Below are 21,023 nucleotides of genomic sequence, written 5' to 3'. Positions count from 1 at the left end.
TGACAGATAATGTACTTTTTCCGTCCAATCAGTTGATGAATATATAATTTTTCTGTCTTACAAGGGGAACACCAGGCAATGGAATCACCGATTTCGCTCAACTTGAAATACATTATAATTCCATCCTCCCACTAATTCGTCATAAAGTAATACGACTTACCTCTCAAGTCAAGTATTCGCGACAAAAACGTGTTTAAAAATTACGTGCTCGTTATGTACCGAATGGAAAAGACAGATTTTCAGTTAGTATAAAATTTCAATCAGTGACATGCAGCGTACTAATGGATGGAACTATAACATACCTGTATTTCAAATTGAGCGAAATCGGTAATTCCACTGCCTGGTGTTCGCCTTGTTGGATTTATTTTTTTGATTTCTCATTACGTTTTAACAGCCTACGTCTTGGTTCTCAGCCTTTCTTTTTATTATATTTTGATTTGTTATATAACAGCCCTAACAGCACATGTAGATACTGAGAATGTTCGAAGAATATGCAAAAGTACAATGCATATATTGTCAGAACATTCGAGACACATACTATGATATACTAAGTATATACTAAGAATGCTCTAATGTCCACCTATTTCGGTTAATAGCAAATACTGAGAATATCTTGTAGTATACAGGGTGTTCCATTTAAGTTGATAATGCGAAATATCTCAAAAACGAAGCGTTAAAGAAAGAAATGTTTTAAATAAAAGTTAATTGACTTTAAGGGAGCCATAAGATGGTGTCATTGATTTGACCTTGAAAAGTCGTTTGAAGGTCACGTGAAGGTCACCTTCAATTTTTTAAATGGTAACCCCTATTTTTTATTACTTATTCTTGTAGCTTACCTCGAGAGCGTACCAAAACACTATGATAAAGTATTTTTTCATTGAGTACTTTTCGAGTTATGAGGCTTGAAATAATTTCTTAATTTTACATAAACCATAAAATATCTAGTAAAATATTCATTTTTCGATTATCACCTTAATACTTTTATGTACAAAATAATAAGAAGAATCAATTGGTGTAAAGAAAAAACATAAAAATATTAACATAAAACATTCCTCTCATTATTTTGTACATAAAAGTATTAAGGTAAGATAATCGAAAAATGAATATTTTGCTAGATATTTTACGGTTTATGTAAAATTAAGAAATTATTTCAAGCCTCATAACTCGAAAAGTACTCAATGAAAAAATACTTTATTATAGTGTTTGGAAAAGCTCTCAAGGTAAGCTACAAGAATATGTAATAAAAATAGAGGATCCTATTTAAAAAATTCAGTGATTTTTATGTGACCTTCACAACACTCTACAAGGTCATACTGATATTGTTGCGTAATGCGATACTTGAAATTCTACTACTTTTGTTAGAAACATTTGTTTCTAAAATGCATGGTTTTCGAAAAATTTAGGGCTTTCCGTACTTTTTCCTCACTCTGTATATACACAGAATGCATCTTTAAAAGCGCTCATTAAGTACAGTGTTATTCCTGATCAATCGAGTTGAAAAGTCCCCGGGAAAAAAGTTTATAGATAATTATATACAATTAGATAAATTTAAGTATAATTATATATAATGATTATAAAAATTTTCCCTCAAAAATATATATAATTTTCCTTTAAAAAAATCAAAACTAAATATGAAATCAATAATTAACTAGCCAAGTACATTGATAGGATTTGTAATTTGAAATAAATTTATCACAAATTCTATCTTGCATTTATGTATTATAGATTTTCGACAAAATCAAAATGATTTTCAAAATAAGTTTAATACTTTGTATAATATCCAAATAAATATTTGTACAATATATGAAATAGCACTAATATATTGCGGGTTTTATATTAGATTACAAATAGTAAGTCACAAAACTATCTAACACTTACTGCAATAACATCGATTGTATTAATCGCCAATTTTGAATTTAAAAGAGAAAAACTAATTGACTTGTTTTAAGATCAAAAGTTTTACTAAGTAGACCAGGAATTAAAGGATTTAAGAAAAGTTACATACAAAAATTTTATCCGAGTTGTATTACAATTTACACATTTTTATTATTATGAAATATTTAATTTTGAAATTAATCATGTTTTGCCAAGTAAATTCGGAACTAAAAAAATTAAGACCAAAACGACTTACAAAAACTTGGCTTAACGTTTCTCTCATTTAAAAAGTAATGCTCAGATGCAATTTTTTCAAAGGAAAACGTTGTTTGTTTTGGTACGAACAATCACGCTGTGCATTCCACATGCGGGAACTTTAATACACCTTGTATAATTGCACCGATTTGATAGTTACATATATTTACAATTATATACAATTGAACCGATAAAGATTTCTAATTTAATTGTATTTAAAGATATATAATTGTATTTAATCATATATATATATATACAGGGTGTCCCATTTTAATGTCCCACACCAAATAACTTTCTTATTTTTAATTTTAGAAAAAGATGTTTCAGACAAAAGTTGTATGGTTTCAAGGGGGACATAAGGTGGTGTCATTAGTTTGACCTTGAATAGTTGCTTCAAGGTCACGTAAAGGTCACCTTCAATTTTTTAAATGAAATCCCTTATTTTCTATTACATATTCTTGTAGCTTATCTCGAGAGCTTTCCAAAACACTATAATTAAGTACCTTTTCGTTAAGTACTTTTTGAATTATGAGGCTTGAAATAATTTCTTAATTTTACATAAACCGTAAAATATCTTGTAAAATATTCATTTTTCGATTATCTTACCTTAATACATTTATGTACAAAATAATGAGAGGAATCAATTGGTGTAAAGAAAACACATAGTTGTTTTTAAGAAAAAATATGGAATTGTTAATTGCAAATTACATATTTTTTCTTAAAAACAACTATGTGTTTTCTTTACACCAATTGATTCCTCTCATTATTTTGTACATAAAAGTATTAAGGTAAGATAATCAAAAAATGAATATTTTACAAGATATTTTATGGTTTATGTAAAATTAAGAAATTATTTCAAGCCTCATAACTCAAAAAGTACTTAACGAAAAGGTACTTAATTATAGTGTTTTGGAAAGCTCTCGAGATAAGCTACAAGAATGTGCAAAAATATATAGGGTGATCCATTTAAAAAAATTGGTGACCTTCACGTCACCTTCAAATGACTTCAAGGTCAAACCAATGGTACCATCTTATGGCCCCCTCGAAACCATACAACTTTTGTCTGAAACATTTTTGTTTGCTGGGCTTAGTTTTTGAGATATTTTACTGTCAAAGTTAAAATGGGACACCCTGTATATATATATGTATATATGTATATATATATATATGTATATATATATATACACACTCAGTCCAAAAAAAGCGGTACACTTAAAATTTGGGAAAAAATCACCAAATTTCAAATGACGATAACTTCGTAAATAATAAAGATAGAAAGGTCTATAGAAAATAAAAATGAAGCTTGTAATCTCCACTTTAAGAATCGATTTATTTCAATGTTGCTAAATAAATTTATTTAAAATGGCGGATAACAATGCAAGAGCATGCGAAATTGAAAAATAATGGTCCGAGTTTGCCACGGCACATGGCGTGAGTCAAATGTCGCGCAACTCAATGGAATAAAAAGCATATGATAGTACAGTCTCTTCTTTAAAATGCTTTTTAATTCATCTCGATACAATGATTTTTCGCCGAGACATTCGCATTTGAATAAGAAGGCAGCTTTTTACTTTAAATGCGAATAACTCCAAAAAATCATTGTATCGAGACGAACGAAAAAGCATTTTAAAAAGGAGACTGTACTATCATATGTTTTATCTTATTGAGCTGCGATATCAAACCCTCGCCATGTGCCGTGGCGAACTCGGGCCATTTTTTTCAATTTTGCATGCCCTCGTTGTCATCCGCCATTTTCAGAAAAATTGTACAAAATTGCGATATAAAATTTCGGAAACTGGAAATACGAACCTTTAAAATGCTTTTTGTAAAATCCTTCCAGTTGTATCAGGTGCTGAGATATTCAATTTTGAATTTTTAGCAACGCCGAATTGCAAGAATAAAAATTCCATGGTTCGCTAGTACCGCGGTATCTTAAGACTCGAAACCGTACTCGTGGTTGTGTGCGTATGTGTGTTAGTGAGTGCGCCTGCGTGCGTGTATGTGTGTGTATGTGTTAGTAAGTATGCGTACGTGCGCGTGTGTGTGTGTGTGTAATTCGTGCAAGAGGTGGTTACACACACTACTAACACAGTGCCCCTCTCCCTCCCCCCTCTCGCCCCTCCCACCCACCCACTCTCTCCCCTTCCCCTTTTACTCCCTTTCTCCCTCTCCCTCCCTCCCTCTCCCTCTCTCTCTTTCTCTTACACACACTCGCGCACAAATGCATGTACAAGGATGATTTGGAGTCGCGAAATACCGGGAAGCTGATGAGCTACGGTGTCCTTATCCTTGAAGTGAACACACACACGGACACACGCACACTCACTAACACACATACGCACACAACCACGAGTACGGTTTCGAGTCTTAAGATACCGCAGTACTAGCGAACCATGGAATTTTTATTCTTGCAATTCGGCGTTGCTAAAAATTCAAAATTGAATGTCTCATCACCTGATACAACTGGAAGGATTTTACAAAAGCATTTTAAAGGTTTGTATTTCCAGTTTTCGAAATTTTATATCGCAATTTCGTACAATTTTTCTGAAAATGGCGGATGACATAACGAGAGTATGCAAAATTGAAAAAAATGGCCCGAGTTCGCCACGGCACATGGCGAGGGTTTGATGTCGCAGCTCAATGAGATAAAACGCATATGATAGTAGAGTCTTCTTTTTAAAATGCTTTTTTGTTCGTCTCGATACAATGATTTTTTGGAGTTATTCGCATTCAAAGTAAAAAGCTGCCTTCTTATTCAAATGCGAATGTCTCGGCGAAAAATCATTGTATCGAGATGAATAAAAAAGCCTTTTAAAGAAGAGACTTTGTACTATCATATGCTTTTTATCCCATTGAGTTGCGACATTTGACTCACGCCGTGGCAAACTCGGACCATTATTTTTCAATTTCGCATGCTCTTGCTTTGTTATCCGCCATTTTAAATAAATTTATCTCGCAACATTGAAATAAATCGACTCTTAAAGTAGAGATTCCAAGCTTCATTTTCATTTTTTACAGACCTTTCTATTGTTATAGTCCGAAAGACTATAACTTTATTTTATTTTACCGTTAATAAATTTTATATAATTAAAATGCGATGGAATGTTCGCGAACGGCGTAAAACCGCTACCTCAGCGAACCACGCGCGAGTTCGCCGGAAACGCGAAAATGCCAACGAAAGGATTCGACTTTGAACCTTCTTCGCTTGCACTTGGACTTGACCGCCACGAAAGTCTTCCATGATCATATATGGTCATGTCGCTAGGCGATCCCCTCCAAAATACCTCTAAAAACGAGGTGTTAAAAACCGTCCACCGCGAGTCCGCGGCGGACAGTCGTTAATTAAAAATCAATTGATAAAGAGTGCGAATCTGGGCTAGTTACTATTCAGCGCGACTATAACACTTAAAGTCTAACGGAACGAAGGAAGAGGCGACGGAAAGAAACTCGAAACTTCTGAGAAGGAGTACGAAATAAGATATTTAAAACTCAACAAAATTGTATACAAATCTAGTTAAAATAAACGATTTGATAAAAAGAAATAGGGAAAGGAAGAAGGTATTGATTGGTCCCGAGGCCTCTATCGGGTTATCCCGGCAACATCTCGTGCCACACACGGCACAACATTATCTTTATTATTTACGAAGTTATCGTTATTTGAAATTTGGTGATTTTTCCCAAATTTCAAGTGTACCGTTTTTTTGGACTGTGTATACATATATACAGGGTGTCTCGAAAGGTAAGGTCAATCGAATAGAAGGTGAAAAAGGAGCATGAGTAGAACACATAATGTAAATAAATTTTTTTCGTATTCGCTATGGTTTAGAAAATACAGCGCTTTATAGGAGTGCACAAAAAGTGTTGAAACTCCTTAATATTTCGAAAAGTACGCATTTTAGAGAAAAATGTTTTATACAAAAATTGTAGGGTTTTAAGTAAAGCACCACTCTGTGTAATGCTTCACTTAAAACCCTACAATTTTTGTATAAAACATTTTTCTCGAAAATGCGTACTTTTCGAAATATTAAGGAGTCAACACTTTTTGTGCACTCCTATAAAGTGCTGTATTTTCTAAACCATAGCAAATACGAAAAAAATTTATTTACATTATGTGTTCTACTTATGCTCCTTTTTTACCTCCTATTCGATTGACCTAACCTTTCCAGACACCCTGTATATATATATCCTCTCTTTTTACATACTGCTGTAAAGGAAAACGAAAAAAGATAAAGCAATTGCAAGTTTAAAAATCTAATTTTATAATTTTTGCTTAATTTAGTTTTAGTAAAATAAATAAGTTTTACTAACAATAAATATTTAGATATATTTTGTAAAATAATTAAATAAATAATTGTAAGTAATAATACATTTAAATAATATTTATATAACAATGATAGGATTGTAACAACGTATTAATGTAAATCTGGCATTAAATATTTGTACGATTTAAAAATATTATATGCATATATATTTTTTCCGTATTATTTCCATTTATATATCACGTTCATGTTATACATACACATAATTTTGTATTTTATTATAATATACCAATACAAATATTAAATGTTAAGACTTTCTATATAAAATAAAGAGAACAAATTTTTCCAGCTTATTTAAAAGGTATTAGTAAAAGAGAGAAAAGCTCATGTTTTTTTCTCTATATTTTTTAATACAGGAAAAAATATCTACGTACCTATGGATGGTCTCACAATCGCACACAACAATGATGAAGAATATTCCTGTATTACACTTTCCGCTAAGTTTTTCGAGAATAAATACGTATTAGGAATATAATCCAGACATCTGTACATAATTTCAAACGTTTATGGCAAATTAAACATCTGTATATAATTTCAAATGTATATGGCAAATTAAAAGATTAAGAGTAATTGAAACAATATGATAAATGTAAGAAAATTACTTTGTTTTTGATTATATTACATATATTATATTTGAATATTTCATGTATTTATAAAATTTATATGTATTCAATTTGTATTTGTCATATTTACTTAGCTGTAAAGATATTCAGATTATGTTCATCCAATAATTCGGCCACTTTGATCATTTTCCGCCAATCAGCTACAGGTGGCACCTTTTCTTCTATAAACGGATTATCCAAATGTGTATATGCTGTGCTCACATATACTAGAGCCTTTGATATGAAAAACAATTAATATTAAAATTATGCCTTATTTAAAATATTATAATTAAAAAGTTTATAGCAAAATATTTGAGGCATGTTCACAATTAATAAAGAAATCTGTCATGTGAGAACATTTCTTTAAGATACTTCAAGTAAACAATTTTGAAAAATATACCCCATAAAAAGTATTTTTAAATATAAAGATATAATGATAAGTATATACAGGGTGTCCCAGACTATCCATACACCCCTTTTAAAATGAAAATGAATGGCTTTTATCAAAAATCGCGAACAACTTTTAAGTAAATCAGGTACGCTCTATGAAATGGTTCTATGAAAAGTTTCTTATTTTTTCACGTACAATTCGAATCTGTAATAAAAAGTACCATGTTCCATAAAAAAAATTCAACTTCCGATTCGCATGGCGTATTTCCGGTCGGAATCAAAAGTTGAAAATATCACCATTTCATGGAGCATACCCGATTTACTTAAAAATTGTTCGCGATTTTTGATAAAAGCCATTTATTTTCATTTTAAAAGGGGTATACAGGTGGTCTGAGACACCCTGTATATTAATATATCGCATAAAATCTCTCTATGGAAGATAATTTACACATTATAAAACAATATATGAGTTTTTCATGAATATGTGGGAATGCATAGAATTAATTTAAATTTACTTACTACTAAATTCTTCATATTTTCGGCTAAAATACATATATCTCTCGTTGATCTAGTATTAGTAAGGATAGCGTATTTTAAGCTGTCGTTAAATTTCACACTTGCTGCGTTATGAATTATTATAGTCACTCGTTCAATCAGCATTTGTCTATCGGCAACAGATAAATTTAAATTTTCTTGACTGATATCACCAAAAACTGGAATTAATTTCTTAAAATTTAAAGACTGCTTCTCTCGTAATTTGTCGTACAACTAAAATGAAAAAATTATATTACATATAGAATATTTTTTTTTTTAATTTGCCATAAATTTCTAAAATATTTTTAACTGTAAAAAATTGTATAATAGTTTGATGTGACTCCTACAATTTATTATTTTTTGTTTCTCAATGTTTTATCTTATATAATTTTACTTCTCTCTTCAAAGTTATTAAAATTAATTTAAGTAGAATGATGTGTTATAACAAAAATTATTCAGACAAATTTTATTTATTAATACATTATAATAATGTTTTTAAAAATATGGTGTGTATACGTGTTTTATAAAAAATATTTCTTTCTATATCTAACTTACTGATAAACTTAACATTTTTTCAAGTCTTTCGTCAATGGTTATGCCTTTTTTCGGACGCATTAATACAAATATTTCTCGAACGTCCGGGCAAGATCTTAATATCTTCTCGATGTATACTTTGCCTATAAATCCTGTCGCGCCTGTCAAAAATATACTTTGTCCAGCGTAAAACGATGGAATCGACGTTGGATGAATTGTATTCTTATCCATTTATAAAAGTTATGAAAATGAAATAAACGGAATAGTATTAACAAGAGCAAAAAATATACGAACGTATATCTAAAAATTTTTGTTCTTTTTAAATCGATATCATTACTGAACAATAATCTGAGACTTCGATTATATATACATAATAAAGCTAAACACGTGACTGAAATTATATCCATAAATCGGAAATGCACCAGATCAAAGTTGATAGAATAAATACATACAACGAAGGCAAATTATGTCTTCATCGATCAAAGTCAACACAATAGCATAAAATCATGATATGTAATTTATTCTATTTAAGAGGATGCCGAAGTCGCAACCGAACTGTGATGGGAAGACGCCCTCACTTGAACATAACTAAAAGCGTCGGTACATTACCAATACTTATAATTATGTTACCGACAATATTATCTGGAATAAAAAGACATGCATATATTTTAGAAAGAGCATGTGAAAGCTTTATATTGTGTTTAATTGTGTTTATTGAAACAAAAAATATGTTGTATTTTCACTGCTCTATTGTCTCGCACAAACAACAATTTTAAAGCATAGATCTGTTTTTATTGCGTACATATTTAAACACTGTTTTTATTACGTACATATTTAAACATAATTCTATTATTGCTTTCATTACCTATGTCTCTTTATATATATATATATATATATATATATATATATATATATATAATAAAAATATATTGTGAAAATATTTATAAATATTATATACTTATAAATTTTACAAATATACGATATTACATCAAACAATTTGCATAAAACATTTTATATTGTTAGCTTTTGATTATATCGATTTATTAAACGTCGTGCATAATTTGTAATTTGTAGAAAGTTATATACAAATATTTTTTTTATTGTATATATAGTGTCGCAGAGTACTATATATAAGCGCTTGTGAAGAGCGCAGTACATTGAACAAAAAAGTCCAATAGCATTTTACGATTTTCGCAATAATAACAGAAATATTAAATAAAATCGAACGAATGTTTATCTGCGTGTGTGTGTGTGTGTGTGTGTGTGTGTGTGTGAGAGAGAGAGAGAGAGAGAGAAGCGCTCGACTGTTCGAGTTATCGCATGTCCAAGCATCACGTGTCAAGCATTTTGTCGGCGCGCGGCAAAAGAAGGAACAGCGCGGCGCGGCAATGATGATGGTATGATGAATGACAACGGCGTGCTCCGCTGTCCTTTCCCTTGCCGCGCACCGACAAAAATACCTGACACGTTGGACCATGCGATAGCTCGAACGGCCGAGCGCTTCTCTCTCTCTCTCTTTCTCTCTCTCTCTCTCTCACACACACACACACACACAAACACACACGCAGATACACATTCGTCCGATTTTATTTAATATTTCAATTATTATTGCGAAAATCGTAAAATGCTGAGACTTTTTTGTTCAATTTACTGCTTCTCATAAGCGCTTATATATAGTACTCTGCAACACTCTATATATACAATAAAAAGGATATTTACATCAAGCGACGCGGTAGCGTCGCGACGCCAAGTACATAAAAAGAAAATCCGAGCATTGAGAGTCACTGTTCTCGACGCGGCGCTACCAAGTACCTTATCCGGAATTTTGGGCCTAGTAAACTTTCGATTAAGATTATTTAGAAACTAAAGCCGTGATAAAAAATCTAATAGCACTTTTATTATATAATATAAATACAAGCTTTCGATTGCGACCAGTTTGAATAAAATTGGTGCAAACAATCCTGAGAAATGATAATCATATTCATTTATTGTGACATTTTATTTCTTCTCCAGACTCACGTACATATGCTCCCACGCACACATACAAGGCGATTTTGTCCCTCAAGGCGCGTTTGCAACGCTCATGTACGATTATTCGTTCGAGTGCAAATATGCCTTAATAATAACATGCGTGTATACATGTGATTAAAGAGTATATAATGCGGAATAATGCAACAGTGTACAAAAATGTTATCTTCACAAATGAATATGAGTAAATATAAATAGTTAAAAATTTTTAAACTAAAAAATAAATTTACAATTATTAAAAAATTTTTAAAAACCACCCCTTGGGGGTGAAATCTAATATTTCAGAAACAGTGCACCACAAAAATATCAAACCTGTGCCGTTAGTTGAGGTTTCTACAAAGACTAATTTAGCGTATAATAATAATTTTTAAAAACCACCCCTCGTGGGTGAAATCTAATATTTCAGAAACGGTGCATCACAAAAATATGAAACCTGTACTGTTAGTTATGACTTGTAGAAAGACTAATTAAGCGTATAATAACAATTTTTAAAAACCACTCTTTGTGGGTGAAATCTAATATTTCAGAAACGATGCATCACAAAAATATAAAACCTGTGCCGTTAGTTAAGGTTTCTACAAAGACTAATTTACCGTATAATAACAATTTTTAAAAACCACTCCTTGGGGGTAAAATTTAATATTTCAGAAACGGTGAGCCACAAAAATATAAAACCTGTGCCGTTAGATAAGAACTGTAAAAAGACTAATTTACCGTATAATGATAATTTTTAAAAACCATCCTTTGGGGATGAAATCTAACACTTTAGAAACGGTATACCACAAAAATATAAAACCTGTACTGTTAGTTATGACATGTAGAAAGACTAATTAAGCGTATAATAACAATTTTTAAAAACCACCCTTTGGGGGTGAAATCTAATATTTCAGAAACGATGCATCACAAAAATATGAAACCTGTGCCGTTTAGTTAAGGTTTCTACAAAGACTAATTAAGCGTATGATAATTTTTAAAAACCACCCCTTGGGGGTGAAATCTAATATTACAGAAACGGTGCACCATAAAAATATAAAACCTGTACTATTAGTTATGACTTGTAGAAAGATTAATTAAGTATATAATAACAATTTTTTAAAATGTCCCCTCGGGGGTGAAATCTAATATTTCAGAAACGGTGTGTCACAAAAATATAAAACTTATACCGTTAAATAAGACTTGTAGAAAGATTAATTTACCGTATAATAACAATTTTCAAAAACCACCCCTTGGGGGTGAAATCTAATATTTCAGAAACGATGCATCACAAAAATATAAAACCTGTACTGTTAGTTATGACATGTAGAAAGACTAATTAAGCGTATAATAACAATTTTTTTAAACCACCCTTTGGGGGTGAAATCTAATATTTCAGAAACGATGCATCACAAAAATATAAAACCTGTGCCGTTAGTTAAGGTTTCTACAGAGACTAATTTACCGTATAATAACAATTTTTAAAAACCACTCCTTGGGGGTAAAATTTAATATTTCAGAAACGGTGAGCCACAAAAATATAAAACCTGTGCCGTTGAGGTTTCTACAAAGACTAATTTAACGTATAATAACAATTTTTAAAAACCACCCCTTGGGGTGAAATCTAATATTTCAGAAATGGTGCACCACAAAAATATAAAACCTGTGCCGTTAGTTAAGATTTCTACAAAGACTAATTTAGCGTATAATGATAATTTTTAAAAACCACCCCTTGGGGGTGAAATCTAATATTACAGAAACGGTGCACCATAAAAATATAAAACCTGTACTATTAGTTATGACTTGTAGAAAGATTAATTTACCGTATGATAACAATTTTTAAAAACCACCCTTTGGGGGTGAAATCTAATATTTCAGAAACGGTGCACCACAAAAATATAAAACCTGCACTATTAGTTATGATTTGTAGAAAGTCTGATTAAGTATATAATAACAATTTTTAAAAATCTCCCCTCGGGGGTGAAATCTAATATTTCAGAAACGGTGTGTCACAAAAATATAAAACTTATACCGTTAAATAAGACTTGTAGAAAGATTAATTTACCGTATAATAACAATTTTCAAAAACCACCCCTTGGGGGTGAAATCTAATATTTCAGAAACGATGCATCACAAAAATATAAAACCTGTACTGTTAGTTATGACATGTAGAAAGACTAATTAAGCGTATAATAACAATTTTTTTAAACCACCCTTTGGGGGTGAAATCTAATATTTCAGAAACGATGCATCACAAAAATATAAAACCTGTGCCGTTAGTTAAGGTTTCTACAGAGACTAATTTACCGTATAATAACAATTTTTAAAAACCACTCCTTGGGGGTAAAATTTAATATTTCAGAAACGGTGAGCCACAAAAATATAAAACCTGTGCCGTTAGTTAAGATTTCTACAAAGACTAATTTAGCGTATAATGATAATTTTTAAAAACCACCCCTTGGGGGTGAAATCTAATATTACAGAAACGGTGCACCATAAAAATATAAAACCTGTACTATTAGTTATGACTTGTAGAAAGAATAATTTACCGTATGATAACAATTTTTAAAAACCACCCTTTGGGGGTGAAATCTAATATTTCAGAAACGGTGCACCACAAAAATATAAAACCTGCACTATTAGTTATGATTTGTAGAAAGTCTGATTAAGTATATAATAACAATTTTTAAAAATCTCCCCTCGGGGGTGAAATCTAATATTTCAGAAACGGTGTGTCACAAAAATATAAAACTTATACCGTTAAATAAGACTTGTAGAAAGATTAATTTACCGTATAATAACAATTTTTTTAAACCACCCTTTGGGGGTGAAATCTAATATTTCAGAAACGATGCATCACAAAAATATAAAACCTGTGCCGTTAGTTAAGGTTTCTACAAAGACTAATTTAGCGTATAATAATAATTTTTAAAAACCACCCCTTGGGTTTGAAATCTAATATTTTAGAAACGGTATACCACAAAAACATAAAACCTGTGCCGTTAGTTAAGGTTTCTACAAAGACTAATTTACCGTATAATAAAAATTTTTAAAAACCACCCCTTGGGGGTGAAATTTAATATTTCAGAAACGGTGAGCCACAAAAATATAAAACCTGTGCCGTTAGTTGAGGTTTCTACAAAGACTAATTTATCGTATAATAACAATTTTTTAAAACCACCCCTTGGGGATGAAATTTAATATTTCAGAAACGGCGAGCCACAAAAATATAAAACCTGTGCCGTTAGTTGAGGTTTCTACAAAGACTAATTTACCGTATAATAACAATTTTTAAAAACCACCCCTTGGGGTGAAATCTAATATTTCAGAAACGGTGCACCACAACAATATAAAACCTGTGCCGTTATATAAGAATTGTAAAAAGACTAATATACCGTATAATGATAATTTTTAAAAACCACCCTTTGAGGATGAAATCTAATACTTTAAAACGGTATACCACAAAAATATAAAACCTGTGCCGTTAGTTAAGATTTCTACAAAGACTAATTTAGCGTATAATGATAATTTTTAAAAACCACCCCTTGGGGGTGAAATCTAATATTACAGAAACGGTGCACTATAAAAATATAAAACCTGTACTATTAGTTACGACTTGTAGAAAGATTAATTTACCGTATGATAACAATTTTTAAAAACCACCCTTTGGGGGTGAAATCTAATATTTCAGAAACGGTGCACCACAAAAATATAAAACCTGCACTATTAGTTATGATTTGTAAAAAGACTAATTAAGTATATAATAACAATTTTTAAAAATCTCCCCTCGGGTGTGAAATCTAATATTTCAGAAACAGTGTGCCACAAAAATATAAAACTTATACCGTTAAATAATACTTGTAGAAAGATTAATTTACCGTATAATAACAATTTTTAAAAACCACCCCTTGGGGGTGAAATCTAATATTTCAGAAACGGAGCATCATAAAAATATAAAACTTATGCTGTTAAATAAGACTTGTAAAAAGACTAATTTACCGTATAATGACAATTTTCAAATACCACCCTTTGAGGGTGTAATCTAATGTTGCAGAAACGGTGTACCACAAAAATATAAAACATGTGCCGTCATTTAAGACTTATAGGGAGACTAATTTACTATGCAGTAACAATTTTCAAAAATAAAAAAGTATCCCTAAAAATAATATGCAAATATTTTCCCCCAAAAAATAATTTAAAGAAAGGGTATAAAATTTTACAAAAAGGTGTGAAATCCCTCAAAAAAAAACCTTACATAGGTAAAAAAAATTCGCCAAGTACATAAAAAATATTCTACTTTGTATGCCTTTAATAAAAATTCCTTAAAAATAATTTTTTACAGTAATTTTCCCTCAAAAAATTATTTTCCTAAAAAACAAAACCTCAACAAATAATTTTCATAAAAAAATATTCAAAAATAAAATATCAAAACTAAATATGAACTCAATAATTACTATTAGCCAAGTACTTAAGAGCAATTTGTAAATTTGATATATTTGCCGTGAAATATCAATTTTATACAGTAGAAATATTGTACATAAATTCTCCCTAAGAAATTGTAACGATGCACCCCGTGCACCCCTTTGAGATGCATCGTTTTCCCGGCATGCGATCCGCCGGAAGCTGCCGCCCGGCAGAACACCCGCCGGGCAGAGGCAGGGGCGCGGTGCGCCCACTTTTTTTAAACGTTTAGAACGTACCGCATAAACGGCTTTAAGCCGTTAGGCTAAAATTAGCCGAAAACAACCGAGCGTCGCCGATGCGGCCCGAACCACCGACCGGCGAAAACCCGCGTTCAGCGCACTTCCCGAACCCCTCCGAACGGGCCCGACCGTACCGTTTTTCCGAAACCCGTTCGGAAGGGGTAATACCGCCGCGCGCCGACGCGGGTAATTAGCCGGTATAAAAAGGCCGCATTCGGCGAGTTAAGTACCTTTTTCCAATCCGATCACGAAAGTGAAAAGATCCGAAAACCTAGACCGCTCCTAAAAGAATTAGCCAACTCGCAAGATCCGGAGGTAGAGCGAACTCTTCCTCCATCGAGCACTCTCGATTCTTATAACAGGCTCTTTCCATCCGAGCATTTTTCCGACCGGAAGAAACCGAATCAGAGTGCACTCCGGTTCGATCGAGAGATCTCGATATCGGTCTGACATCCGACTGCCTAACGCCGGTGCATCTAACTCGAGGTAGAGAGGAGAGCTACCTCGGACGAGAATTCTCGTCGGCACGGCGTTCCCGGGAACATTCCATCTGAAACCGGGAATCGTAACAACATTTCTACGAAAACGATGCTACGATCCGCGCAAAAACCCAGGGCTAGACCGATCGCCCATACGCGCGACAAAAACTAGACACGCGCTACGTCAAACGGTCATTGACCGCAGAGAATTGTAAACACGCACGGTATACAAGTATCATAGCGTGCGAACGCGTGGCGAGATATATCGAAACGCGACTTAAAGCTGCACATCTCGCGAACCGAATCCGATTGCAGGCGAACGAATCGACGAGTAGTTCGCACTCGCCTATTATATCCACGCGACACGAACAACAGTGTAACACTCAATAAACTATAATTCTTTTGTTTTTCTCATTTACACACGCTCTCGTTTATTTCGACCGCCCACCGAACTCTGATCCCGACTCCGACAATCCGACGGCAAATCGCGCGGAAGTCGTCCGTGACAAAATTAAAACGCATTTTATATTTTTTCAGAGAAAATTGATTTTTAAAATATTTAATGAGAATTAGGATTCTTTTAATTCTTAAAACACTTTTTATATAATGTATATAATTTAAAAAAAAAGTTTTACGCAAGTTTTAAATCGCACAGTCTTTAAATCGAAGTAAGTTATGAAAACTTGGCGTGCCCGGATTTTTTACATTATAAACAAATATATCTCCAATAAAATGTAAAATATTAGACATTATGTAATTAAATATTTAATCTGTATTTGATTACGATCCGGGCACGCCAAGTTTTCATAACTTACTTCGATTTAAAGACTGTGCGATTTAAAACTTGCGTAGAACTTTTTTTTTAAATTATATACATTATATAAAAAGTGTTAAGAATTAAAAGAATCCTTATTCTCATTAAATATTTTAAAAATCAATTTTCTCTGAATAAATATAAAATGCGTTTTAATTTCTTAGGGATAATTTATGTATAATATTTCTACTGTATAAAATTGATATTTCACGGCAAATATTATATCAAATTTACAAATTGCTCTTAAGTACTTGGCTAATAGTAATTATTGATTTCATATTTAGTTTTGATATTTTATTTTTTAATATTTTTTTATAAAAATTATTTGTTGAGGTTTTGTTGTTTAGGAAAATGATTTTTTGAGGGAAAATTACTGTAAAAAATTATTTTTAAGGAATTTTTTTATTAAAGATGCATACAAAGTAGAATATTTTTTATGTACTTGGCGTATTTTTTCTACCTTTGTAAGGTTTTTTTTAAAGGTATAACTCTACAAATTACAAATTATGCACGACGTTTATTAAATCAATGTAATCAGAAGCTAACAATATAAAATGTTTAATGTAAATTGTTTGATGTAATGTAAAATTTATAAATAATACTTATAAATATTTTCATAATACATTCTTTACCTCAAAAGCATCAAAATAATAGATTTATATCGATAATATAATAGGCCCTTTCATCGCCCATTTCCATAAGACGCAACCATAATATGTATTTTTTTCGTCTCTCCGATACAAACGAGATATTTATACTGACAATGAGGCATCTTTTTCTAACGATATTCCAATGAATATCGTTAGAAAAAGATGCCTCATTGTCAGTATTCATTGGAATATCGTTAGAAAAAGATGCCTCATTGTCAGTATAAATATTTCGTTTGTATCGGAGAGACGAAAAAAATACATATTATGGTTGCGTCTTATGGAAATGGGCGATGAAAGGGCCTATTATATTATCGATATAAATCTATTATTTTGATGCTTTTGAGGCAAAGAATGTATTATGAAAATATTTATAAGTATTATTTATAAATTTTACATTACGTCAAACAATTTACATTAAACATTTTATATTGTTAGCTTCTGATTATATTGATTTAATAAACGTCGTGCATAATTTGTAATTTGTAGAGTTATACCTTTAAAAAAAACCTGACAATGAGGCATCTTTGGAATATCGTTAGAAAAAGATGCCTCATTGTCAGTATAAATCGTGATATGAGTAAAAAAAAATCGTGATATGAGTAAAATATCGTGATGAGTAAAAAAAAATCGTGATATGAGTAAAAAAAAAGAAAATGTAAGATGATATATGAATAATTTACCACTTTAGAAAAGGCAATTTACTTTTAATTTAAAAAAAATGTTGCTTCATACATTTTACATTATTGAAATATTTTTCTTTACAAGGATTTCCTTCTAAGGCTATAGTTTATAGAAGTGTAGCGAAAGCTGCAGCATAAATTTCACAGCATATGCTATCAAGTTGTTGAAGCTTTTCAAATATTATTATTTCTAGGCAACGGCGATGAAAGTAATTTTTTAGGCACCAATTTATGTACAGCCGAGTAGGTATCGTACATTCAAAGCTTGGTGTCATCCAAAAAATCGCCAGCGATCACTATAGTTTGCTCTAATAATTTGTTAACTTTTATATGATATATGATATGCTATAATTATATAAGAATTATCGAAATATAGCACACTTTAAAATAAGAATCATCTTTTATAACGCTTAAAAATCGGTCCAATGATTCATCTTATCTGGATTTTTATTCTTATTAAACATGCTTTTTAGTTTAGGCAGTGTCTATGATCTCTGAATTAAATTTCGCTACCAGAATGCACGTGCAATTATATCTAATGTAAAATATTTTTGAAAATAACCAGCATACCAGCAAATTAAGATCACCTCTGGATTTTTTTTGAATAACCAGCACCCGAGTTAAATCGCCTCTGGGTTTTGTTTAAATCAGCACACGAATTAGATCGCCTCTGGATTTTTTTTTGAATAATTAGCTCACGAATAGATCGCCTCTGAAATAAATATTTTAACAATTAGAGCGCACATGCAAACCGCTTCTGGTATGAAATCTTTCTAATAATAACCAGCCCACGAATAAATAGCCTCTGGATTTTTTTTGAATAACCAGCACACGAATTAAATCGCTTCTGGACTTTTTAAACCAGCGCACGAACTAGATCGCCTCTGGATTTTTTTTTCACTAATCAGCTCACGAATAGATCGCCTCTGAAATAAATATTTTAATAATCAGAGCGCACATGCAAACCGCATCTGGTATGAAATATTTCTAAAAATAACCAGCACACGAATTAAATCGCCTCTGGACTTTTTAAACCAGCGCACGAATTAGATCACCTCTGGATTTTTTTCAATAATCAGCTCACGAATAGATCACCTCTGAAATAAATATTTTAATAATCAGAGCGCAAATGCAAACCGCATCTGGTATGAAATATTTCTAAAAATAATCAGCACACAAATTAAACCGCCTCTGGATTTTTTAAACCAGCGCACGAATAAGATCGTCTCTGGATTTTATTTCAATAATCAGCTCACGAATAAATCGCCTCTGAAATAAATATTTTAATAATCAGAGCGCACATGCAAATCGCATCTGGTATGAAATATTTCTAAAAATAACCAGCACACGAATTAAATCGCCTCTGGACTTTTTAAACCAGCGCACGAATTGGATCACCTTTGGATTTTTTTTCAATAATCAGCTCACGAATAGATCACCTCTGAAATTAATATTTTAATAATCAGAGCGCACATGCAAACCGCATCTGGTATGAAATATTTCTAAAAATAACCAGCACACAAATTAAACCACCTCTGGATTTTTTAAACCAGCGCACGAATAAGATCGCCTATGGATTTTTTTTCAATAATTAGCTCACGAATAGATCGCCTCTGAAATAAATATTTTAATAATCAGAGCGCACATGCAAACCGCATCTGGTATGAAATATTTCTAAATATAACCAGCACACGAATTAAATCGCCTCTGGATTTTTTAAAACAGCGCACAAATTAGATCGTCTCTGCATTCTTTTCCAATAATCAGCTCACGAATAGATCGCCTCTGAAATAAATATTTTAATAATCAGAGCGCACATGCAAACCGCATCTGGTATGAAATATTTCTAAAAATAACCAGCACAAGAATTAAATCGTTTCTGGATTTTTTTAAACCAGCGCACGAACTAGATTGCTTCTGGATTTTTTTTCAATAATCAGCTCACAAATAGATCGCCTCTGAAATAAATATTTTAATAATCAGAGCGCACATGCAAACCGCATCTGGTATGAAATATTTCTAAAAATAACCAGCACACGAATTAAATCGCCTCTGGACTTTTTAAACCAGCGCACGAATTAGATCACCTCTGGATTTTTTTCAATAATCAGCTCACGAATAGATCACCTCTGAAATAAATATTTTAATAATCAGAGCGCAAATGCAAACCGCATCTGGTATGAAATATTTCTAAAAATAACCAGCACACAAATTAAACCGCCTCTGGATTTTTTAAACCAGCGCACGAATAAGATTGTCTCTGGATTTTTTTTCAATAATCAGCTCACGAATAAATCGCCTCTGAAATAAATATTTTAATAATCAGAGCGCACATGCAAACCGCATCTGGTATGAAATGTTTCTAAAAATAACCAGCACACGAATTAAATCGCCTCTGGTCTTTTTAAACCAGCGCACGAACTAGATTGCCTCTGGATTTTTTTTCAATAATCAGCTCACGAATAGATCGCCTCTGAAATAAATATTTTAATAATCAGAGCGCACATGCAAACCGCATCTGGTATGAAATATTTCTAAAAATAACCAGCACACGAATTAAATCGCTTCTGGATTTTATGAAACCAGCGGGTAATTATTTAAAAGAACGGCAACCTCCCCGATGACTTTGACCTTGACATATGTGGTCAAGGTCATGATCCTGAGTAATCTCCAAAAAGTTTTAGCTGGCGGTCATTGTTTATTAAGAAGTTATTAACAATTTAATTCTGTAGTAAAAACAGTAAAAACATGCATGGTACCAAAATGGTAAAGGTTGATATTCTTCCCCGTGGGAGTCCACCTTGTCGTGGTGGGGAGGCTTAAGGGATCTTGGTCGCTGGGATCGGTCCTTGGACCAACCCTGTGGAATATAACTTACGACTGGGCGCTCCGTACCCCCTTGGAAGAAGGTTGCGTCGTCCTCGGATACGCGGACGACACCCTCATATTATCTAGAGCAGAATCCATAGAGGTAGCAATCGCAAAAGCCAGTCTACAAACTGATAAAATACTCAGACGGATTAAAAAACTAGGATTACAGATTGCCGTGAGTAAAACCGGCGTGATTATATTTGATACTAGAGATAAAGATAAAGACTATATGTACAATAATATCTACAACATAAGAATAAATCGCGAGGTAGTCACAATAAGCTCTACTATTAAGTATCTAGGATTACTGCTAGAC

The 21,023-nt window shown here is 32.1% G+C and overlaps 1 protein-coding gene across 1 annotated transcript in view; it reads right to left on the bottom strand.

Annotated features, from left to right (window-relative positions):
• Positions 1 to 8,833, bottom strand: part of LOC145975729 (fatty acyl-CoA reductase 1-like) — a 34,390-nt gene extending 25,557 nt beyond the window's left edge. The window contains exons 1-4 of the mRNA XM_083106398.1: positions 8,531 to 8,833; positions 7,961 to 8,209; positions 7,143 to 7,285; positions 6,824 to 6,933 (exon numbers count right to left, since the gene is read on the bottom strand). Coding sequence (XP_082962524.1) covers positions 6,824 to 6,933; positions 7,143 to 7,285; positions 7,961 to 8,209; positions 8,531 to 8,740 — 712 coding nt within the window. The 5' untranslated portion in view covers positions 8,741 to 8,833. The remainder of the gene's footprint in view (positions 1 to 6,823; positions 6,934 to 7,142; positions 7,286 to 7,960; positions 8,210 to 8,530) is intronic.
• Positions 8,834 to 21,023: the final 12,190 nt, after the last annotated feature.

This window comes from Camponotus vicinus, unplaced genomic scaffold (genome assembly GCF_025532165.1).
Source record: "Camponotus vicinus isolate PSW18456_S1 unplaced genomic scaffold, iyCamVici1.0 SCAF_8, whole genome shotgun sequence".
Classification (NCBI taxonomy): Eukaryota; Metazoa; Arthropoda; class Insecta; order Hymenoptera; family Formicidae; genus Camponotus; species Camponotus vicinus.
The sequence above is the reverse complement of the archived record's forward strand: the minus strand, read 5'-3'. Positions and strand labels throughout refer to the sequence as shown.